Here is a 25,578-nt window from a genome sequence, read left to right on the forward strand (position 1 = left end):
GTATATTTTTAATGTTTCTCTGTGTGTCTTGTGTAGGGGGTGGTCTGGGCGGGTAAGGGGGGAACCGCTTCAGTCGCCTCCTCCATGGAGAGGCGACTTTTTCCAGGTCGCCTCCCCCGTGGCCTAACAACAAGGATCGGCGCGGCCTTTCCTGGAGACGCGCCCGAGGCTTCAGCGGCGGGCGCAGCGCGGACTCTCGGCGTGGGGCGGGTGAGCCCTCGCTGGGGCTTGCTGGAGGGGAGCGCTCCGTTTCGCTGGCCCGTGGCAGCCGGCAGCCTGAAGCTCCAGCTGACGTGGCGTCTACTCACGTTGGGGACCCGGGAGAAAAAGGAGCTTCCACCGCCGGCCCGCGGCCTACTTCTACCGCGGACCCGGCGTGGACTTACCATCACCCCAGGAGGGGAGCTTCGACGGCCGGCCCTGCGGTCTGCGGTGCTTCTGGCTGCGGCGGGGACTTTAAATCATCGACCGCCGGCCTGCGGCCTACACCAACCTAAAGCTGTGGTGTCCGGTGGGGAAGAGCCGATCCTGGACTGACTCTGGACTCTGGTCCCGACCACGGGGGGAAATGGAGGAGGACTGGCCACATTTTGTGCCTTCCACCACAGTGATGAATGCTGTGGTGGATGTTTGTGTAAAATTTTTATTGTGTATTGTGTGTTCTTTATTATTGTACCGCTGCTGACAAATTCATTTCACTTGCACTTTATGTGCAATGTGGCGAATAAAACTGATTGTATTGTATTGATTGTATTGTATGATCTTTACTTATTCTGTTGTGCTGCTGAAAGTAAGAATTAAATTCTGCTATCTGGGACACATGACAATAAACACTCTTGACTCACATTTATCTGAATTAATCTCTATTTGCATTCCTCATTTCACTTGCCCAACTGCTCAAGATCCCACTGTAATTTTTGATACTTCTGTGATGCCACCTATTTTTGTGTCACCTGCAAATTTACTAATCATGTCTTGTACATTTTCATCCACATTTTGGATATCATGTGCGGACGTGGCGCCGACGGACGAGAGGCCGAAACAAAGAAGTCGAAGCCAAAGGACCGAATGTAAACGAGGCCGAAATGCCAATAAACCGAAAGAGTCCGAACACGAATCGCCTACTAACCGAAAGGATAGGATGCCTAAATGCAAACTAACAGAAAGGGCGGGATGCCTAAAAGCCAATGAACCAAAAAGCTGCGTCACCTAATAGCAAACTTACCGAATGGCCGCTCTGTCGAAACGCCACCTACCCGAAAGGCGGCGTCGCCTACAAGCCAAAGGACCGACTGTCAGAAAACTCAACAGAAAAGTCCAATAACGGACATGACGTTGCCGGGGGCGGGACTTGTCAGCGATTGGTCCAGACCCCCGCGTCCATCACATCACTGTGAAGGGATGAACATTGTCCCAAACTTCCGCTCCACCTGATCCGCAGCCCGCGGAGGGTGGCCGTGGGAGAGTGGGGGCTGTCCCGAGGAATGCACACCTTCGACCGCTTTCAACTTGGTGCTTGGGTTCAGATTGCCCAGTCACCTATGGCTTATGTGGGAAAATGAACCCCACACTCCCGTCTCCCCCTTCTCTCTCTCCCCTCTTCTCTCTCTCCTCTTCTCTCTCTCCACTCTCTTCCCCTCCTCTCTCTTCCCCTCCTCTCTCCCCCCCTTCTCTCTCCCTCCCTCCCCCTTCTCTCTCTCACCCATCTCTCTCTCCTTCAGGTTCCCAGGCCGCTGAGAGGCTCTCCCGACGCCGGAACATCATCACCCGGCGAGGACGGCCTGGAACATCGGGCCTCCGTAGAGGCAACTGTGGAGGCCTCAATAGGCCCGACTATGGGTGGACATTGGGGATGGGACTGGACTTTGTGCCTTCCCCCATAATGGGAACCATTGTGGGGGGATGTTTTTATGTTAAAGCTATTTATTATTGTTATGTTTTTATTCTTTTTTATGTGCTGCATTGGCAAAAGGAATTTCACTACATCTAGGTGTATGTGACAATAAATCAACCTTTGAACCTTTGAACCTTCGTCTCCACCCGCGGGAGCATCCCACAGTCACTGACCACGATGCACCGCCATCGGACCCCAGCCTCTACACCAGGGTGATTCCCCCCCCCCCCTCCGACCCCCGGACTTTGACACCCACCCCGGCTGCGGGGACAGATGTTTTATTTATTACCGTCTCGGTGCTTGCGGAACGCACCTAAGCTCCCACGCACAAAACAGGCAGCATATCTGGAGAGAAGGAATGGGTGACATTTCGTGCCGAGACCATTCTTCAGAGTGCGTCTGAAAGGTCTCAACCCGAAACGCCACTCATTCCTTCTCTCCAGAGATGCTGCCTGTTCAGCTGAGTTACTCCAGCATTTTGTGTCTATCTTTGGTGTGACAGTTGTCTCATTTCATCAGCTTCGTGTATTGTGCGCCCAGAAGAGACGCTGTACATGCCGCTTGCACCTATTCAAACAAGTGTGCTCAAATTGAAATCCCACATCTTTGCGAGGGAGGGATGGAATGGATGTAATCACTGGCTAAAACAAAGGCCGTTAGGACAGGGAAATAATGCCACCAGTTAATTAACCATGTTCACGAATAGTAGGTTAGTAGGCGTTTCGGGTTCGGACTCTTTCGGTTTATTGGCGTTTCGGCCTCGTTTCCATTCGTTTTTTTGGCTTCAACTTCTTTGCTGCGGCTTCTTGTCTGTCAGTGCCACGTCCGGGTAACTTTGATATAGATGACAAACATCATCGATAACTGTGGCATACCACACATCACAGGCCTCCAGTTCAAAAACAACAACACTTGTCTTTCCAACTATTAAACCAAGTCTGTATTTGGTTTCCTAGCTCTGCTTGGATCTCATATTTTGAAGAATTCAGCAGGAATACCATCCATTCCCAATGCCTTACCAAAGTTGGATTGGCTAATTGCTTTCATGGCTTCATCCAGAGTTGGCAGTAGGTTAAGATCATCGTGAGTCCGCTTCTTTAGTATCATAAGCAAGGCTGCAGGATCAACAGCAGAAGGCCTGTTGAAGAGGTTGGAGAAATGCTCTATCCAACAATCAATGGTGTTTCCTTTGTCTTTGAGCAATGTGGTGCCATCTCAGGAAAGGAGTGGTGATGCTGAACTTTGGGAGTCTAATATACAGCTTTTAACAATCTGCAATTCTCATTTGAATTGCTCAAGTCAACATTGTTCTGGACCTCATCTGCCTTGTGACCCCTATAATTGTCCTGTAAGTTGCGGAGTTCTTTCTGAACTTTGCTCTGCAGGTGTTTGAAGCGATCTCTCATTAATTCAGAGTTAACATCACTCTGTGACACAACACAGACATCGTTCTTTTCGTCCAAAGTTTGCTTAGCTCATTATTGTTCTCATCAAACCAGCCCTGATGAACCCATTGCTTAGGTCTATGGGCCATCTTCCCCAACTCAGGTAACATCTGTTTAAATTGGTTTCATTTCTCAGTTGCTTTTTCAGTCAGTGTTCTATGAGCAGCAAGCATGCCGTCAAGGTGGCACTGGCAGTTCTCACCCACATCTGGGCGCTTAAGCTTCAGTGTTGAACGTGGCTCAAGAAAGCTTTGGCTTTCATACAGTGCATTGGAGCAATGTGGAGGCTGACATCAGATCTGACCAGTCTGTGATTTGTCCAATACTATGCTCCCCGAATAGCTCTGGAAATATATTCTCAACTGGTCGTTCCAAATATATATATATATATATATATATATATATATATATATATATATATAATAGCAAATCAATTTCTATGGTTTTAAAGTATTATATTTATTATTTTCTTCACCTGCATTGCTACAAAAATTGTAATAGATTCATTTGAATTTCTAACAGTTTTTTCCAAATAGTTCACATCAATTAACAATCTTCACATGAATAATAGTTACAACAATAAATACTTACATGCTTTTATTTTTTCAGCCAACCGTGAAGAGGAATCATTTACAAGAGAACACAGATCTCTTGTGGCATTATGTCTAGTGATAAACACAATCACATTTTAGGTTCATAAAAGTTTATGCTGAAGTATCTTTGTCATTTATAAAATCTGTGCTGTCTGAGTCAATAAATTTGCTGAAAAATAACCGTATTGAGATTATATTGTGAAAACTTGAAATATATTGTAGTTGTTACAATTCATTGAGTTAAGATTAACTTTAATCCTTGTATTGAAAATAAACAAGAAACTTAAATTTCTTAGCAAACTAATTTTCATTATTTCCAAGTTATGGATCAGGTCAGAGTTTGGGTATCCTATGGTAAGTGGCTCGCCACATGATCTTTCCATTATCTACAATGCCCATTAAGGCATAAAATAAGTGATCGGAGCGGAATGAAGCTATTCAGCCCATCATGTCTACTCCACCATTCAATCATGGCTGATCTAACTCTCTCCTCCAAACCCACTCTTCTACCTTCTCCCCATTACCCCTGACATAATGGAACACTCTCCACCTCCAATGGCATGCAAGAAGTTCAACAACTTCAGAAATGGGCTAATCAATCAATCAATCACTTTAACATTCATTCCCTCCATCCTGGCACACTGTGGCTACAGTGTGTGCTATCTACAAAATGCAAAATACAAAGAAGAGTACAGTAAGGGAACAAGCTTTCAAATTATATCGTCCATGCTTAACATGATGCCAAGACTAACTGTTAACTGTATGTACATATTCCATATCTCTCCATTCCCTGCATATCCATGTGCCTAGCCCAACAGTCTCTTAAATGCTACTATCGTATCTGCCTTCACCACCACCCCTGGCAACACATTCAAGCAATTCCCCACCATCCATATTAAAAAAAAACTTGACCTGAAAATCTCCTTTAAACATTGCACCTTTCACCTTAAAGCTATGCCCTCTAATATTTGATATTTCCATCCTGGAATTTTTTTTCTAATTGTTCATCCTATCTATGGCTCTCATAATTCTGTCAGATCCCTCCTCAACCTCAAAAAAATCCAAGTCCGTCCAACCCCTTCCAGTGACCAATACCCCCTAATCCAGGTAACATTCCAGTAAACCTCCTCTGCACCCTTTCCAAAGCTTCCACATCCTTCCTGCAATGGGACAACCAGAACTGCACACAATACTCCAAATACGGACTAACCAACATCCTATAAAACTGCATCATGACTTCCTGACTCTAATCCTCAATGTCCCAACCAATGAAGGGAAGCCTTCTTTCCCACGGTATCTACTCATGTTGCCACTTTCAGGTAGTTTTGGGTTCAGATCCCAAGATCCCTCTGTACATCAATGCTGCTAAGGGTCGTGTTATTATTTGCATATTTTCCACTTACATTTTACACCTCATACTTGCTTGGATTACACTCCATCTGCCATTTCAACGGCCATTTCTAGAGCTGATCTATATCCCGCTGTATACTTTTACAGCCTTGCTCACAGTCCACAACCTCATCAATCTTATTGTCATCTGCAAACTTACCAACCAACATATCTACATTTAAGTCAAAGTCATTTACATATATTGTGGCATCAGGGACTGACACCATGTTTTGGCAGTGACCACACCGACACTCACTGTAGGGTGAACTCACACAATTTATTTTATTTAAAGTGGTGAGAAATTCCAGAACAACATAGGTGCGCCGTCCCCAGCCGTCAGAGCGCATGTGCGAATCTCGGGCTTAGTCTTCGAAGGTCCCAGCGGCTTAGTCTTTGAAGGCATGGCGATCGTGGGCTTCTTCCTGCAATGATGGTACAGGCTTCTTCCTGGCAGCTCAGCTTTGGGCTTGAAGAGGCGATGCTGCCAGTCTCTGGATTATCCTGGCAACCAGTCTTTACCTCTGTGTGTATGTAAGCACAATCCCTCGTTGTATCTGGCATCTCAGGCCACTCAGTCATAGTCTCAGCTGGAGGCACTGGTTGTCTATGGCTTCTTTCCCTGAAGTCTTGACCACACAGTGTCGCTGGTGGTCTCTGATCTGTCTTTGTGGCTGTCTTCTTCAAACCTGCGACAGGGGGGAAACAACTTGGATGGAGGCATCCCACTTTGTCTCACTTCCTTCTTCCTTCACCTAGACTGGCTAAAATGTCTAGGTTTTATGGAGAGTAGGCTGACAAGATTCAAGTGGCCAATCAATATTAGCTAATTAAACACAGCTGTTCAAAGGTTCAAAGGTCAAAGGTCTTTTGTTGTCATGTGTACCAATTAAGGTACAGTGATATTCGATTTACCAAACAGCCATACTAAAACAAGCAACAAGCACACAACTACATAAAAGTTAATATAAACATCCACTACAGCGGATTCTCCACTTTCCTCACTGCGATGGAAGGCAATAAAGTGTAATCTTCTTCCCTCTTTATTCTCCCGTGGTCTCGGCAGTTGTACCATCCACAGTCGGGGCGATCGAAGCTCCCGCAGCTGGCGATCGAAGCCCCCGCGTCGGGGTGATCGAAGCCCACGCGTCGGGGTGATCGAAGCTCCCGCGTCGGGGTGATCGAAGCTCCTGCGGTTTGGAACTCCCGAAGTTGGTCTCTAACCGGAGACCTCGAGCTCCGCGATGTTAAGGCCTGCAGACTCTTGCGGTTGGAGCTCCTGAAGTTGATCACCAGCAGATGCTGCCAGCTCCACGATGCAGTGCGGACGGAGATACGATATGGAAAGAAAATCGCATCTCTGTCGAGGTAAGAGATTTAAAACGTTTTCCCCAACACCCCCACCCCCCACATAAAACAAGCTAAAGAACACTAAACCATACATTTACCACATACTATGAAACAACAAAGAAGGAATGGACGAGACAGACTGTTAGCAAGGCAACCATTAGTGGGAATTGCTGGGAATTGGCCTCTCCTGGCCTGTCAGCCAGTTATAGGGATCAGAGCGACATTCAAGGGAGTAGGTGATGTCACAAATCTCTATATGTTACAAACAATAGAGGTCCCAGCACTGATTCCTGTTGAACTCACAGATCTCCAGCCTGAATATTGTCCCAACACCACAATCCTCTGCCATCTATCAGTAAACCAGTTCTAATGCATATGACCAAGTTGCTGTTTTCTACTATTTATTTTTTCTGCACCTGTTTGAAATGACCAACCCTTTACCTTGAAACCTAAAACAGAAAATGCTAGAAAGGATCTTTGACCTTAAACGTTTATCTTCTCACCTGATCTGCTCAGCATTTCCAGCATTTTCTATTTTCACAAGCTTCTGCAGTTTTCCCCTTATCTTGAAACTATGTTTCATTCTTGGTATTGAGGGAGTGAGGCGTAGGTTCACCAGATTAATTCCCGGGATGGCGGAACTGACAAATGATGAAAGAATGGGTCGACTGGGCTTGTATTCACTGGAATTTCGAAGGATGGGAGGAGATCTTATAGAAACATATAAAATTCATAAGGGATTGGACTGGCTATATGTAGGAAAAATGTTCTCCATGTTCAGGGAGTCCAGAACCAGGGGTCACAGTTTAAGAATAAGGGGTATGCCATTTAGGACTGAAATGAGGAAAAACATTTTCACCCAGAGAGTTGTGCATCTGCGGAATTCTCTGCCACAGAAGGCGGTGGATGTTTTCAAGAGAGTTAGATTTAGCTCTTAAAGCTAACGGAATCAAGGGATATGGGGGAAATGCAGGAACGGGGTACTGAGTTTGGATGATCAGCCATGATCATATTGAATGGTGGTGCTGGCTCGAAGGGCCGAATGACCTACTCCTGCACCTATTTTCCATGTATCCTTGTTCAAGACTCTGACACTGATGAAAACAGTATAACAAAATAACATAGATCTCCAGTGTGCTAACACCAATAATAAGGAATCTTACTTTACTAAGAGTTAATAGTTCAGCCTGAAGAAAAGTTATTTTGTATATTACTTACGTTTTTGTTGCTTCTTCATTTTTACTGATCTCTTCTTCTAGTTTCATACTGAGGCTTTCATTTTCAAACTATACAATGTATAATAATCAGGTTATAACATTATATTGAAAATAACTCATTTACAGGTCAGGTGTTTGGAACTTTGTGGGTACAAAATAAATACAAAATTTAACATTTAAAATTGCACATCCACATACAACCACAAAATAAATTTATGTTACCTCATGGTGTTTGCCAGGACATAGAGATACGCATGATGAAATTTGCAGGACATGTATGCAGAATGTCACCAAAACGTGCACCTAAGATAGCAATGACATGGCAACCTGACGGAAGAAGGAAAAGAGGCCGACCAAAATTCACATGGAAGCGAACATTCCAGAAGGATTTGGAAGCCCGGGACGCTAACCTATCGAGGGTGGGAGACGTCGCACATGACCGAACAGAATGGCAAAAGCTTGCTGCCGAATGCACTCAACAGTGTGGGAGGAACTAAGTCTAAGTAAATAATGGTGTTTGTGAAAGTTACATAATAAGCAAAAATGTAGTTTGTGAGGTCCACGATCAGTTGGATTTCCTTGTGTAATATTACATGGACAGTTTCAGGACAGTTTCAGTACAGAGTTCTATATTTCAGTGTGCAGATTCTCATGACAATCAGCATATCACCCAATGGATCCTATTTCTGCAGCCAGGTACACACTGCAATACGAGCCCCACTATTAAAGGGGCATACATCGATATTAATAGACATAATACATTCCAAATAGGGACAGAGGTATTTCGATTGGCAAGTGAAAGAAGCACCTTTACCAAGCTAGTTTTCCAAGACAGTACCCCACATCAGCTTGTCAGGGAGATTACTGAACAACATGAGCATGGTCATGTTGCTCCGTAATCTCTTTTTTAATCTTTTACCTTGACGGAGATGCGATTTTTTTCTGTATCGTATCTCCGTCTTCGAGGAGCTGGAGGCCTTTGCTGGAGATCGACTGGGAACTCCAACCGGGGGTGCATTTGCCAGGGATCGACCTCCGAGCTCCAACTGCGGGAGCTTGCGGACTTTAACATCGTGGAGCTCGTGGTCTCTGGTTAGAGACCGACTTTGATAGCTCCAAGCTGCAGGAGCTTCGAAGGCCTCATCGTGGGAGCTTCGATTCCCCTGACGCAGGAGCTTCGATCACCCGATGTGGGGGCTTCGACCGCCGGCTGCAGGAACTTCGATCGCCCCGACTACAGATGGTTCGACTGCTTCGACCGCGGGAGAAAAATGAGGGACGAAGATTAGACTTTATTGCCTTCCATCACAGTGAGGAATTGTAAATTATATGGGACACAATATGGAGGACAGGTTGTCTTTTCAATAAAGACATTAAGATGGCAGCCTGCAGTAATAACATGTGCTTCTTTTCAAGGCCTTAAAGAAGCCAAGATTGAAAAAAGTAACTGACGCTCCAGAGATAAATAATAACTTGTTATTGGATGAGCTTGATTTGGGCCCAGCTTTCCTATATTGTGAAAGGTAACAGAATCTTTCAGTCATGCCATGTTCAGACTTGGTAGGAGTGTTTTACTGATAAGAAAAATGTATAATTGTGATAACTCGCCTTTATTCTGAGAGTGGGAGCCCACGAAGCACTGAGCAACGTTTGTGCTCATTGTAGATCGCCACTCTCGTCTGATGAATCAATTAAAGAATGCCATGGTTTTACCTTTAACAGTTTTTGTTGCTATCTGCTTTTTAAGAAACAAACCTTGACACCGCTGTGGTGGATGTTTATGTTAACTTTTATGCAGTTGTGTGTCTTGTTGCTTTTTTTAGTATGGTTGTATGGTAATACGAATATCACTGTACCTTAATTGGTACACGTGACAATAAAAGACCTTTGAAACCTTTGATATTTGAAGTCACAGGAGATCATAAATCTCTGATTGTTGATCCAATAAATAGCAGTTTCAGGGAGACTTGGTTAATAATGTCAGATTGTTCTGAGAGTAAGTAAGAACTACCAATTATCAGACCAAGAAGTTGAAAACAGCCGGTTCTTATTTGACACTAAAGTGGGTGGTATTGTAGATGACACTAAAGTGGGTGATATTGTAGATAGCAAAGATAGTTGCCAAAAATTGCAGCAGGATCTTGATCAATTGGGCAGGTGGGCTGAGGAATGGATAATGGAATTTAATACAGAGACGCGTGTGATGTTGCATTTCAGAAAATCAAACCAAGGCAGGACCTACACAGTGAATGTAAATGCTCTGTAAATGTAATTATAGAGCAGAGGGATCTAAGGAGTGTAGGTACACAGTTCCTTGAAAGTGGAATTCTCTGCCACAGAAAAAGGCAATGGAGGCCAATTCACTGGATGTTTTCAAGAGAGTTAGATTTAGCTCTTAGGGCTAAAGGATTCAAGTGATATGGGGAAAAAGCAGGAACAGGTACTGATTTTGGATGATCAGCCATAATCACCATATTGAATGGTTGTACTGGCTCGAAGGGCCGAATGGCCTACACCTGCATCAATTTTCAATGTTTTCTATGAAAGTGGCATCACAAGTAGATAGGGTAGTCAAGAAGGCTTTTTGCACAGTGGGTTTCATTAGTCAGAGGATTGAGTACAGAGGTTGGGAAGTCATGTTACATTTGAACAAGACATTGGTGTGGCCACATTGTGCTCAGTTTTGGTCACTCTGTTATAGGAAAAATATTGTTAAGTTGAAAAGAGTGCAGAAAAGATTTACAAGGATGTTGCCAGGATTCAAGGGCCTGAGCTATAGGTTGCGGAGGCTAGGAGTTTATTCCTTGGAGCATTGGGAGAGGAGAGGTGATCTTATGGAGGTGTACAAGATCATGAGTCTTTTACCCAGAATACAGGGATCAACAACCAGAGGACATAGGTGAGGGGGAAAAGATTTAATGAGCGGTAATCTTTTTTACACAAAGGGTGGTAGATGTATGGAATGAGCTACCGGAAAAGGTAGTTGAGGTAGGCACTATCATAACGTTTATGAAACATTCAGACAGGTACATGGATAGGATAGGTTTATATGGATATGGGCGAAACGTATGCATCTAGGACTAGTGTAGATAGGGCATGATGGGCGCCAAGGGCTGATTGGTTCGTAGGACCTGTTTTCATGCTGTAGGACTCAATTATGCTAAACATCCTCACTGGGGATGAATTGTTTTTATTATCAAGCTAGTGATATAATTTGAGATGTTTTACACCTGAAGAAGGTTAGTGTAAAATTCCTCAAATACAAGGAGCACAGAAGTAAAGAAATTATACTGACATTTAACATGCTTTGTTGAGGCTTCATTCAGAGTGTACTTTTGTCTCCAACATTTGAGATGGATTAAAAAAAGACTCTCTCAGACTGAAGAAAGGTCTTGACCCAAAATGTCACCTATTCCTTTTCTCCAGAGATGCTGCCTGACTGCTGAGTTACACCAGCATTTTGTGTCTATCCTAGGTAATTGCTATAACCTTTGTGTTAAATTATATCATTAGCAGTATAATATTAACAATTCATCTCCAGTGAGGTTGTTATAGAGTCATACAGCATGAAAACAGGCCCTTTGGACCAATCAGCCCGCACCGCCTGTGCTCTTTGTTCATCATGTCAGGCCTCTTACATTGAAGTAAATGCAATTTAATTCAAGTGACTTTCCTTGCTCCCTGCTGTGCTCCTGCCTATGATAGACGCTGAATGCTGAAGTAACTCAGCGAGACAGGCAGCATTTCTGAATAGAAGGAATGGGTGATGTTTCGGGTCGAGACCCTCCTACACAGTGCTCCTGCATATTACCATATAACCATATAACAATTACAGCACGGAAACAGGCCATCTCGGCCCTTCTAGTCCGTGCCGAACACGTATTCTCCCCTAGTCCCATCTACCTGCACTCAGACCATAACCCTCCATTCCTTTCCCGTCCATATAACTATCCAATTTATTTTTAAATTATAAAATCGAACCTGCCTCCACCACCTTCACTGGAAGCTCATTCCACACAGCTACCACTCTCTGAGTAAAGAAGTTCCCCCTCATGTTACCCCTAAACTTCTGTCCCTTAATTCTCAAGTCATGTCCTCTTGTTTGAATCTTCCCTACTCTCAGTGGGAAAAGCTTATCCACGTCAACTCTGTCTATCCCTCTCATCATTTTAAAGACCTCTATCAAGTCCCTCCTTAACCTTCTGCGCTCCAAAGAATAAAGACCTAACTTGTTCAACCTTAGTTGCTGAAACCCAGGTAACATTCTAGTAAATCTCCTCTGTACTCTCTCTATTTTGTTGACATCCTTCCTATAATTAGGCGACCAAAATTGTACACCATACTCCAGAATTGGCCTCACCAATGTCTTGTACAATTTTAACATTACATCCCAACTTCTATACTCAATGCTCTGATTTATAAAGGCCAGCACACCAAAAACTTTCTTTACCACCCTATCTACATGAGATTCCACCTTCAGGGAACTGTGCACAGTTATTCCTAGATCCCTCTGTTCAACTGCATTCCTCAATTCCCTACCATTTACCATGTACGTCCTATTTTGATTTGTCCTGCCAAGATGTAGCACCTCACACTTATCAGCATTAAATTCCATCTGCCATCTTTCAGCCCACTCTTCCAACTGGCATAAATCTCTCTGTAGACTTTGAAAATCTACTTCATTATCCACAACACCACCTATCTTAGTATCATCTGCATACTTACTAATCCAATTTACCACACCATCATCCAGATCATTGATGTACATGACAAACAACAGTGGACCCAACACAGATCCCTGTGGCACCCCACTAGTCACTGGCCTCCAACCTGACAAACAGCCATCCACCATTACTCTCTGGCATCTCCCATTCAGCCACTGTTGAATCCATCTTGCTACTCCACCATTAATACCCAACAATTGAACCGTCTTAACCAACCTTCCATGAGGAACCTTGTCAAAGGCCTTACTGAAGTCTATATATACAACATCCACTGCTTTACCCTCATCAATTTCCCGAGTAACCTCTTCAAAAAATTCAAGAAGATTAGTCAAACATGACCTTCCAGGCACAAATTCATGTTGACGGTTCCTAATCAGACCCTGTTTATCCAGATGCTTATATATATTATCCCTAACTATCCTTTCCATTAATTTGCCCACCACTGACGTTAAACTAACAGGTCTATAATTGCTAGGTTTACTCTTAGAACCCTTTTTAAACAATGGAACAACATGCGCAGTACGCCAATCCTCCGGCACTATTCCCGTTTCTAATGACATTTGAAATATTTCTGTCATAGCCCCTGCTATTTCTACACTAACTTCCCTCAATGTCCTAGGGAATATCCTGTCTGGACCTGGAGACTTATCCACTTTTATATTTTTCAAAAGTGTCAGCACTTCCTCTTCTTTGAATCTCATAGTTTCCATAGCTACTCTACTTGTTTCCCTTTCCTCACATAATTCAATATCCTTCTCCTTGGTGAATACCGAAGAAAATAAATTGTTCAATATCTCCCCCATCTCTTTTGGCTCTGCAGATAGCTGTCCACTCTGACTCTCTAATGGACCAATTTTATCCCTCGTTATCCTTTTGCTATTAATATAGCTGTAGAAACCCTTTGGATTTACTTTCACCTTACTTGCCAAAGCAACCTCATATCTTCTTTTAGCTTTTCTAATTTCTTTCTTAAGATTCTTTTTACATTCTTTATACTCCTCAAGCACCTCATTTACTCCATGCTGCCTATAATTATTGTAGATCTCTCTCTTTTTCCAAACCAAGTGTCCAATTTCCCTTGAAAACCATGGCTCTTTCCAATTTTTACTATTTCCTTTCAACCGAACAGGGACATAAAGATTCTGTACTCTTAAAATGTCACCTTTAAGTCCTCCATTTCTCTTCCACATCTTTCCCATAAAACAAAATGTCCCAATTCACTCCTTTTAAATCCTTTTGCATCTCCTCAAAGTTAGCCTTTCTCCAATCAAAAATCTCAACCCTAGGTCCAGTTCTGACCCTCTCCATAATTATATTGAAACTAATGGTATTGTGATCACTGGACCCGAACTGTTCCCCAATGCATACCTCTGCCACCTGACCTGTCTCATTTCCTAACAGGAGGTCCAGCACCGCCCCTTCTCTAGTAGGTACCTCTATGTATTGCTGCAAAAAACTATCCTGCATACGTTTTACAAACTCCAAACCATCCAGCCCATTTACAGAATGTGTTTCCCAGTCTATGTGTGGAAAATTGAAATCTCCCACAATCACTACCTTGTGCTTACTAGTAATATCTGCGATCTCCTTACATATTCGCTCTTCCAATTCTCGCTCCCCATTTGGCGGTCTATAATACACCCCTATAAGTGTTGCTACCCCTTTCCCATTTCTCAGTTCCACCCAAATAGCCTCCCTAGACGAGCCCTCAAATCTATCCTGCCAAAGCACTGCTGTAATATCATCCCTGACAAGCAATGCAACACCTCCACCTCTTGCCCCTCCAATTCTATCACACCTGAAGCACCGAAATCCTGGAATATTTAGTTTCCAATCACAGCCCTCCTGCAACCATGTTTCACTGATCGCCACAACATCATACTTCCAGGTGTGAATCCAGGCTCTAAGTTCATCCACCTTTCTTACAATGCTCCTAGCATTAAAATATACACATTTAAGAAACCCACCCCCTCTTATTCTCTGTTTATTGTCTTTTTCTTCTTTCTGTCTACTGATATTCTGTATTGACTTCCAGCCTACCACATACCTGACTACTGCATTGGATCCCGTCTCCCTGTCAATCTCCCTGTCAATCTAGTTTAAAACTTTCTGAGTAGTAATGGCATACCTGCCTACCAGGATATTGGTCACCCTCCAGTTAAGGTCCAACCCCAGCATTTTCTGTTTTTATTTCAACCTTTCAGCATTGACAATACCTTTAGGATGTTGCACTTATTTTTTGAGGAAACATTACAATTGTGAACGAGCTTATTTATAATGCTTTGCACTTACTTGTTGTTCTTGGATTGCTTTACGCTGAACTTCAATAGTTTGTTTATTTTCTTGTAACTTCTTATCCTTCTGCCAAAGTTCATTGTCCATGGATAATTTCCACCTTTTGATTTTCTCAGCCTCCTGGAACAGCTTGGTGTACAACTGACTTATATGTTCAGTATTCTATTGCAAATATCATAAGTATGTTAGTAATACTTATAATCATGTGAGAGTCAGTCAATTAAAGTTTGAGCATTCTGTACAAAAGATAGGATAAATCAAAAACAAATTTTAGGGACATCTTATTGTTGCTCATTTTAAATGTAACCATAAATCTGAACACCAAGATTTTTTTGGTTAGTTTAGTTTAGAGATTAGCGTGGAAACAGGACGTTTAGCTCACCGAGTCCGCGCCGACCAGAGATCCCCATACATGCAGACCAGAGATCCACATAGCACTATCCTACAGACGAGGGACAATCTACAACGTTTACCAAAGCCAAATTAACCTACAAACCTTTACATCTTTGGAATGTGGGAGGAAATCAGAGCACCCAAGAAAACCCCACGCGGTCACGAGAAGAATGTACAAACTCTGTACAAACATCACCCGTATTCAGGATCGAACATGGGTCTCTGGCGCTGTAAGGCAGCAATTCTACCGCGGTGTCACCTTGCCACTTGTATCTAGTACTTATAAAATTTTTATAAATCTTGCACTGTGTATGCTGTTGTTTAACACATATTTGCATCAGTTTATGAATAGATTTTATGACATTTACTGAAAGGTGATTAACAGAGGCATAACATAATCTGATTTATTCTTCAAGTCAAATTGAGTTTAGTGTCATATGCACAAGTGCGGTAAGGTACAGGTACAATTAAAATCTTGTTTGAAGCACTATCACAGGCACATGGATTCAGGCAACACACAAAAACATAGATTATACTAAATTACACATTTTTATAAAAAAGTACTGTGGAAAAGCAAAACATTAGTACAAAATCACAATTAGAAAACAAGTCCATGGTAGTCCAAGTACAAAGGTGGTTCTTAGAGTTTCTTTGCCTAGGTAGGATTAGGGTTGTACCGGTCAGTTCAAGAACCTGATGGTTGTAGAAAAGTAGCTGATTTAGTGGTGTGTGACTTCAGGCTTCTGTATCGCCTGCCAAACGGTAGCAGCAAGATTTGTTTATCATTGTTGCTCTATTTTTTTAAATAATCTTTATTTGAAGGACATTGGCAGCACCGTTGAATCATTTCTCAACCCAATTAATCTCTTAAAATGCAAAAGAAAGCAGAAAACATCTGATCAACTACAAGCATAACAGGAAACAATAAGTAACAACAGGAATTGATCATAATCCAAAAAAATTAGTGTTTCTTGTTGAGTTTGATTTAATCAGCACAAAAATCAAAAGCTGATATTACAGTAGACCACTGAAAGAGCACTGTTGGAGGGGACATTTTCTCGATTTCTGTTTAAGCAAAGCCTCGCCTGCACTCTCAAGTTGATATAAAATTTCCCAAGGCACTTTTCCAAATAAAAAACATTAAGTTCTTACTATACAATTCCACTTAAGTCAACCAGTTGACGTGGGTGTTGTTGCAGCTCACATATACCCCTTGGGGAAAGCGTTTTCTTCAGGCTGCCGCCTCCAACAGGATGCCACTACCCAGAGGAAGAACACCTGCAGAGCCTAAAACAGGTTCTCATGACACTGAACTACGGCATGAAGTTGTGCATGGACAAGTGAGCATTATTCCGACAACAGGTCACATATCTCGGACATGTGATCTCGGCAAGTGGTCTGAAGCCATCAGAAGAAAGAGTGGACGCCATTGTGAAATTGCCGACGCCCGAAAATGTGAAGCAGCATGAAAGCTTCACGGGGAAGGTTAACTACTATGGCAAGTTCATACCGGCACTTTCAACTTTGTGTGCACCATTGAACAACCTGCGAAAACAGGACGTTGAATGGCACTGGTCCAAAGAGTGTGACTGTGCATTAACCAGATTGAAGGAGATGCTCGCCCAGAAAACGCGTTTGGTCCACTATGACCCATCGAAGCCGATCTCGCTGCCCACCGATGCATCGCCATATGGTCATGGAGCTGTAATCTCACAAACGGCGCCGAACGGCAAGGAAGAACCTATCGCGTTCGCATCCAAAACGCTGACGACCGCTGAGAAAAACTACAACCAAGTGGAGAAAGACAGCATACAGATAATGCAAATACTGATATCTCTTCAAAAGAGAACACGGAGGAAAACTCTGTTGATTCTGAGCCTTTAGCAAGAGTTGTGAAACGCAAAAAAGGCTGAAAAAAAGTGAGGCGAGGTCCAGCCAAATGGAGACGTTCAAACTGGAAAGGGGGAATGTGATGTTTGGTGGACTGTGTGGGGTGGGAGGACCTGTTGCTCCTCCCGTGCAGCAGGTGGCACTGCACAGGACAAAGGGAGATGTTGTGTATATACAGCAGGTGGCGCTGCACAGGAGGAGCACGGGTCCTCCCAACCCACACAGTCCACCAAGCATCACAGAGGCGCTAGCGTGCGTCGACCTCGGAAGCGCTCTGAAGCTCTCGGAAGCCCTTGGGATCTGCAGAACAGAGCCCACTTGCTCGTTCTTTCTGCGTCTTTTGAAGAACCGGGGGGGGGGGGGGGTTAACGTAACTCGCAGCACATGCTAAAACAGTGCCCAGCGGGCTGCGCTTTGAAAACTCTGCGCAGCTGGCCGCGAGGAGCAGAGCCATTGTGACGTCATCCAGCTCGTTAGATCTCAGATTTGTGAACAATTTGAAGAAATAACTGAAGAAATAATTAATCACATTTTCAGATGAGCTGATTTTCAAGATCATGAGGTAAATCTCTACCGGAATATGTAAAAATGTCACCGCGTTAGCGCGTCGGATTTTCGAGGAGATGTGAATCAGAGAAAAACACACAAACCCACACACAAATACATCCACATTCAAGATCAGAGTTTTCTAAGTATACAGATAGATGTGCGGTTAAATTGTTCTTACATAGAAGGTGGTGAAAGCCTGGAACATATTGCCAGGGGTGGTGGTGGAAGCAGAAATGGTAGTGAAGTTTAAAAGTTTCTAGAAAGGCACATAGAAGTGCAGGGAGTAGAGGGATATGGATCATGTGCAGGCAGATTAGACCAGTTCATGAATGAATAAGATATTGGCCAAGTATGCACACATACAAGGAATTTGTCTTGGTGCTCTGCTCACAAGTAACAATACGACATACAGTAACAATTAAGAATGACATATTAAACATTAATAATTAAACATTATAGTTTAAACATGTGAATGAAATAAAATACCAGAACAAAAAGAGTCTACAGACTTTTGGTTATTGCGTGGAGCTACTACTCTTGGAAAAAAGCTGTTTTTATGTCTGGCTGTGGCGGCTTTGACAGTCTGGAGTCGCCTTCCAGAGGGAAGTGCTTCAAAGAGTTTGTGGCCTGGGTGAGAAGGGTCAGAGATGATCTTACCCGCCCACTTCCTGGCCCTTGCAGTGTACAGTTCGTCAATGGGGGGGGGGGGGGGGGGAAGGTTGCAGCCAATAACCTTCTGAGCTGATCGAACGATTCCCTGCAGCCTCCGGATGTTATGCTTGTTGGCTGAGCCTAACCAGACCATGATGGAGAAGGTGAGGACTAACTCTACGATGGCAGTATAGAATTGGACCATCATTGCCTGTGATTCCTCTCCCATCATGGAGCAGTCCAATCAGGGTTGTGTCGTCTGCAAACTTGAGAAGCTTGAGAGAGGAGTCTGTGGAGGTGTAGTCTTTGGTGTAGAGAGAGTAAAGGAGAGGAGAGAGTACGCAGTCTTGCGGTACTCCTATGCTGAGGGACTGTGCGTCCAAGATGTCGTTCCCAACCTTACATGCTGCTTCCTGTCTGTCAGGAAGTTGGTGATCCACTGACAGAGGGGTTCAGGCACAGTCAACTTGGAGAGTTTGGAGTGTAGTAGCTCTGGCACAATGATGTTGAATGCTGAGCTAAAATCAACAAATAAATTCCTTGTATATGTCCCCTGGCGGTCTAGGTGCTGGAGGGTGAAGTGCAGGCTGCGTCATCCACTATTTGACAAACATTGTGGGCCCAAGGGCCGTTTCTGTGCTGTACTGTTCCATGTTCCAACTCCTCCAATGCCCACTCACCTTCCCATGCCTTCATAAGTTATGGAAGCAGAATTAAGTCATTTGGCCCATCACGTCTACTCTGCCATCAATCACGGCTGATCTATCTTTCCCTCTCAACACCATTCCCCTGCTTTCTCCCTATACCCCAATACCCATACTAATCAAGAAATAACTTGTGGAAACTGTGGCCTCAAATATTTTCCATTAGTAAACTAGAAATATTTTACAGAGTATAGAGAATAACAAAATTAGGAATTCTCATTTATTGCAAGTTTAACTATCAATGTTTTAGTCAAATCACTAACCTCTTTTTCCACAATGTGCATCCTCTGTGGTTTTAACAAAATTGGATCTATAAACTCTTAACACAAAAAAATCTTGAATTAGAAAATATTGAAGTAAAGAAAAATTGAATTGCAGAAATTTACAACACACAAGACTATTCAACTATTAGGATGCCACTGTGGTACAGCACGTAGAGCTGCAGCCTCACAGCGCCAGAGACTGGGTTCAATCCTGACCTCGGGTTCTATCTATGTGGATTTTGCACATTCTGCCTATGATTGCACGAGTTTCCTCCCACATCCCAAAAACATGTGGGTTTTAGGTTAACTACCTGTTGCAAATTGTCCTGAGTGTGTGACAAATGGATACAAACGTGGGATAACATAGAACTAGTATGATGGTCACCATGAACTTCGTGAGCCTAAGAACCTGTTTCAATGCAGGTGTAGATGGAAAGATGGCCATTATCGTGCAGTGTAGTCCTCAAATGTTGACATCCAGAAAAGTAGATGTAGTACAGCAAAATCCTTTAAAAGGTTGCCCAATTTGGCACATAAGAACTGAAGCATGATATGTTTGAAAGGAGATAGTTGTGGAAGATCCTTTCAAGACAAGTAGATGGATCAAATTATTAATGTTATCAAATGTTTCTTGCTAACCGGTTTCATAACTTTACCACATTTTGCTGCTATGAACTGCTGCATGTCCACCAACTGGAAACATATTGTGCCACAAATTACGTTACGTCTATCCTGGAATGTAATGGCAAGGCTCTGCTTTGTATTGGGGGTTTACACAATATGACGGCGATTCAGCACATTCAATGTCAAAGAACTTCACATAAAACTATCGCAATATAACGTCTGCAAAATAAGTTGTCACTTGTGACATATAGGATAAACAACAAGTTGTTGATATCTATCTCTATGATCATTCCACTCACAAATTCTGATGATTATTTTGCTTCTGTCAAAAAAATACTACAGAATAAAAGGATGGAAATACATGTTCAGAAGTTTGGATATTATTAAATGTAAAAACATGGAAGAAATATGGGGAACATATGTTCTAGAATCTCTAGATTAACATAAACTAACAATTTCATCTGGTAGCCCTTCTAATTCACTCTCACAGACCTATTCATATCCACACAACTGTGAGTACAGTTAGTGGCCAATAGCGGCATCTATTAGAGTTGGAATTCTAAAATTAGTTGCTTCTGTTATTGCTGGCAAATAATAGCTGACTGCAGTGCCCTTGCACAATTTCACTAAGAATCAGTGTGTTGAAAAAGTCTGAATTTGTTATATTGCAAACGTACAATGTAGAATGCAGTTAAACTCGAAAAATTATTTCAATATCAAATGCAGTTGTTACTAACAATTTACCTTGGTTTGCAGTCTTAGATAACTTTGGTGTGCTCGTCATTAAGAAGTTTACATCAATTTCATCTTCATGGCACCCATTAGAATTCTAAAGGAGTAAAATTGTTTCACTGTTGTTATTTTAATAATATTTATTCTAATATTGAATTAATTTATTGAATATATATTATTTGAATATATTCTAAAGCAATGCTTACTATATTTTAAAATTCTTGCCAATTATGAAACAAACGATCAAACAATCCCACTGAAAATCAGGTGGAATTATCCAGAAGTAGATGGGAAGATGCAAAATGCTGGAGTAACTCAAGGGGTTTGGCAGCATCTCTGGAGAACATGGATAGGTGATGTATTGAGTCAGGACTCTTCTTCAGACTGATTGAGGGGGAGGGGGAGGGAGGGCACAAAGCTGGAAGAGAGGAGGAACAGGACAAAGCCTGGCAGGAAATGTGGAGGGAAATGTATTGTCTATGTACCTTCTTTATTCCTTAACTGTGCTATCTCTTCCACAATAATTGAAAGGTTCTCAACTATGTTGATCCAATTTCCAATACATCTATTCTCATTCCCTTGGCCCATCCAGAGCCAAGGATAGGTTTCTCATCTTCCAGCCCAGCAGATCTCACATTCACTCTTATAATTTCTGGTGCCTTCAAAAGAATTGGACCTCCAGTCATGTATATCCCCCCCCCCCCCCCCCATCTTTCCTTCTAGTAATCCAGAAATCTTGACTCCCCGGTTCATCGGTTCACTCTTAAAGATGGAATTGGACTTTATCCTTTCCCCTCCTACCATCCAGGAACCCAACAATTCGTTTGCACTTCTTCTAATTTCGAGTACTGTATTTAGTGTTTAAAAGTGGTCACTTTTATGTTGAAGAATCCAAAGATAGATTGGGTAATCATTTTGAAGAAAGCCTCCACAGTCCACAAGGAGGACATTGACCTTCCAGTTGCCTGTTATTTAAATTTTCTTTCCCACCCCATTCTGACCTCTCTATCAATTTAAGCTCAAGGAATATAGTCTAATCTTCTGATGAACCACATTACAACTCCAGAACTCACTATTGAATTGAAACATTTCAGATAACCAGTCATTTTCACATGGATCAAACTATCTGATTTTGATAAGACAGGTAGCCAAAGGGAGTCTGAAGAAGAGTCACGACCCGAAACGTCGCCAATTCCTTCTCTCCATAGATGCTGCCTCACCCACTGATTTTCTCCAGCATTTTTTGTCTACCTTTTATTTTTCCAGCATCTGCAGACTTTCTTAAACATATCTGATTCAGATGTAAGGTCATCAATCTGTAACTTTAACTCTATTCTTCTATCTCCACACATGCTATCTGATCTGCTGCACATTTTAGATTTCCAGCAACTAACACAGACAGTCCCATTGTTCTTGCCAACCATCCCACTCACTATAATTTACAACTTTATTCGATTTCTTAGTGTTCCTAGGTCTGATGAAAGATCAACAATCTAAAATGTTTACTCTGTTTCTCTCTCTGATTATGCTACCTGTCCTGGTGCGTATTTGCAGCATTTTCTTCTTTCATTTCAGATTTCCTGTATTTGTAGTTTTTTATTTGCTTTTAGATGTGCTCTTTTGGGTTTTGAACCTAAAATCTTCTGGTGAAGATCCAAAAGTGCTAATATTGACTGACATCTAAACAACCAAACAATTTTGTTTTCATTATACTGTCCAAAATATCAAAACTTTAGCTAGTGCAATGAAATCTTTTATAACCATTTGAAAGACCAAATGTCTCAATTGAAATCAGAGTGGAGTATTCACCCAGTCCTTACCCAGTAGCGAAGTGTCAACCTGGAACAATGTTTCTGATACATTAGACACATGCCACATGTGGCAGACAGACAGCGTATCAAGTTAAGAACAGCATCATTCTTGATTAGTAAATAAAAATTGTAAAATGTACCACTGTTGGTTGTATAATATTGATTCTTGCAATTCTCATACCTGCATAAAAAAGTTTTGATTTGCTACTTCTTGTGGTCTCACTGCGGATACAGGACCATAGTTTACTCTTGGAGGAATAAACAATTTGAAAGGATTTTCTTTTACGCCATCCCCTATCACTTTGGGCTCCATTATTTGTTAGTGCCTGTAGAACATGTCAATTTTTTTTTAAATTTAGAAAACTGTAACAATGAAATAGAAACATTGATTTGCACTACTTGCCAACATAATCAATGGTTTTGATCTTACTTTCTTTTTTTTAGCAGTTCTGCATGGATTTGCCAGCATTTAGACATATGTAACATCAAGATGGATAATATTAAACATATTAGCTTTCAATTTTTCACTAACTCAAAATAACATTTTTAATAATATAAATATACAACATTTAACATCAATTTTTTCCTTAAATAATCCTGGTAATTTATCACCTATATTTGTGTGGATGTCATCCTTAAGTATTTGACCCTCTACCTATAGAATAACAAATGTGTGCCTAGAAATTGGATTGCATAGTGCTGGTTGCTCAGTATTAAGCAATCTAAAAATATTTAACTTATTTGCATTTGTGCCTTTTTTCATGTGAATTTGCCCTAAATGGGAAATTCAACCAATCACTTTTTGTCAAGATCCATATTAACATATCTGACATGGGCACAATGTTTGAACCTTTTACATATACATTAGTTCCCATTTCCCGAAACTGACAATCATTTAGCTGAAACAAAGAGTATAAATTCACAGGAGCAGAATTAGACCATCCAAATGCATGATCTAGGCAATAGACAATAGGTGCAAGGAGTGATCATGGCTGATGATCCGCGATCAGTACCCCGTTCCTGCCTTCTCCCCATATCCCCTGACTCCACTATTTTTAAGAGCGCTATCTAGCTCTCTCTTGAAAGCATCCAGAGAACCTGCCTCCACTGCCCTCTGAGGCAGCGAATTCCACAGACTCACCACTCTCTGTGGGAAAAAGTGTTTCCTCGTCTCAGTTCTACTGCTTTCTATATTCAGATGCGACTCAAAGGACCATCCTGATCATGATGGAACATTTTACTTGCTGCTCCAAAATGCACCAAAAGATAAAACTCCCAGTTCTCAACACTTGCAAAAAATGCTTTCTGGAGAATTGAACTTCTAAGAACAACAGCTGCTTCAATGGTCATTTATATCGGGTCTTAATTTGAGCAGGGATTTTCAGGAATTGGTCAGGGCATTGAGTACAAGAGATGGGATGTCATTTTCTAGAGTCAAGGTTGTTTTATTATCATATGTCTTGAAACAGAACAATGAGACTCCTACTTGCAGCAGCACAGCAGATTTGTAAACATAGTACTCTGTTAAACAATAATAAACTATAATAAACAAAAACATTCAGTATATATATTAAGAAACAGACAAATAAATAAACAATAGTGCAAAGTCAAAAATAATGTCCCCCAAATCTATATAGATGTCTATTTGGAGGTTGTAATGTTTAATACCCTGATAGTTGTAGGGAAAGAGCTGAATCTGAACCTGGACATTCCAGTTTTCAGGCTCCTATACCTTCTTTCTGATGGCAGGAGTGAAATTAAAGCATGGCCAGAGTGGTGTGGGTCTATGATGATGCTGTCTACCCTTTTCAGGCAGTGACTCTTGTAGATCCCTTCGATGGTGGGGAGGTTAGTACCAGTTAAGATAGACACAAAATGCTGGAATAACTCAGCGGGACTGGCAGCCCTCTGGAGAGAAGGAATGGGTCAAGACACTTTTGCTAGTGATGGTCTGGGCAATGTTCACCACTTTTTTGCAATGTTCAACCAGTCAATATGCTTCTGCAGTATACCTGTAGAAGTTCAAGAAAGTATTAATTGACATCCCAAATCTCCTCAGTCTTCTTAGGAAGTAGAGGTGTGGATGGGCTTTCTTTATGATTGCATCAATGTGCTGGGTACAGGACAGATCTTCAGAGATATGCACATCCAGCAATTTGAAGCTTTTAACTCTCTCCACCAACGTGTCATCGATAAAGACAGGTTTGTGGATCCTTGTCCTTTCTCTTCCAAAGTCCACAATCAGTTCCTTGGTTTTAATGACTTTGAGAGCAAGGCTGTTGTTCTTCCACCATTTGATTAGTCAATCAATTTCCCTCCTATACTCCGACTCATCATCTGTAATTCGTCCAACAATGGTGGTGTCGTCGGCGAACTTGAAGATCGAGTTTGAACTGTGTTCAGCTAGTCGTGAGTATAGTGTGAGTAGAGCAGGGGGCTGAACACGCAGCTTTGAGGTGCTCACCTGCTGATGGTTATGGAGGAGGAAATGTTGCTGCCATACCTGAATATCTGTAAGTGTTACAGCTGTACAAGATGTCAGTGAGACCCCACCTGAAGTATTGAATGCAGTTCTGGTCGTCAAGCTAGATTGATTAAGCTAGAGGGGGCAGATAAAAGATTCACAGAAAAGATATTGCCAGGATTGGAGGGCTTGGGGAGATTAGATAGACGGGGACTATTTTTCTTGGAGTGAAGAAGGCTGAACAATCTGCCAGGGGAAGTGGTAGAAGGAGATACATTGATTGTTTAAAATTCATTTGACAGTTGCATGAATCGGAAGGGTTTAGAGATTTATGAGCCTAAGGCATTCAAATGGGATTAGCTCAGATAGGCACTTTGGTTTGCATGGATAAATTGGGCCAAAGGGGCTGTTTCCCTACAATATTTTCCGGTTGAATGGGCTGTATTGCTCCAAGTCCCTTTCTCCCAAAAGAGAATGCTGAAACTTTAAGAGAACCCATACACTGCCAAGTTAACAATTGAATTAACATTCAACTTAGCTATGAGATGTGAGGAATGCATAACTAATTTTAATGAAAATGTTCTTCCACCGGG

At 42.1% G+C, this 25,578-nt stretch overlaps 1 protein-coding gene across 1 annotated transcript in view; it reads right to left on the reverse strand.

The window, feature by feature from the left end:
• The window catches only part of LOC116986619 (synaptonemal complex protein 1-like), a 73,608-nt gene extending 52,709 nt beyond the window's left edge, over nucleotides 1-20,899 (reverse strand). The window contains exons 1-5 of the mRNA XM_033042198.1: nucleotides 20,723-20,899; nucleotides 19,355-19,410; nucleotides 14,902-15,066; nucleotides 7,887-7,954; nucleotides 3,931-4,004 (exon numbers count right to left, since the gene is read on the reverse strand). Coding sequence (XP_032898089.1) covers nucleotides 3,931-4,004; nucleotides 7,887-7,954; nucleotides 14,902-15,066; nucleotides 19,355-19,410; nucleotides 20,723-20,762 — 403 coding nt within the window. The 5' untranslated portion in view covers nucleotides 20,763-20,899. The remainder of the gene's footprint in view (nucleotides 1-3,930; nucleotides 4,005-7,886; nucleotides 7,955-14,901; nucleotides 15,067-19,354; nucleotides 19,411-20,722) is intronic.
• Nucleotides 20,900-25,578: the final 4,679 nt, after the last annotated feature.

The sequence above is a fragment of the Amblyraja radiata genome, chromosome 24, assembly GCF_010909765.2.
Source record: "Amblyraja radiata isolate CabotCenter1 chromosome 24, sAmbRad1.1.pri, whole genome shotgun sequence".
In the NCBI taxonomy this organism is placed as follows: Eukaryota; Metazoa; Chordata; class Chondrichthyes; order Rajiformes; family Rajidae; genus Amblyraja; species Amblyraja radiata.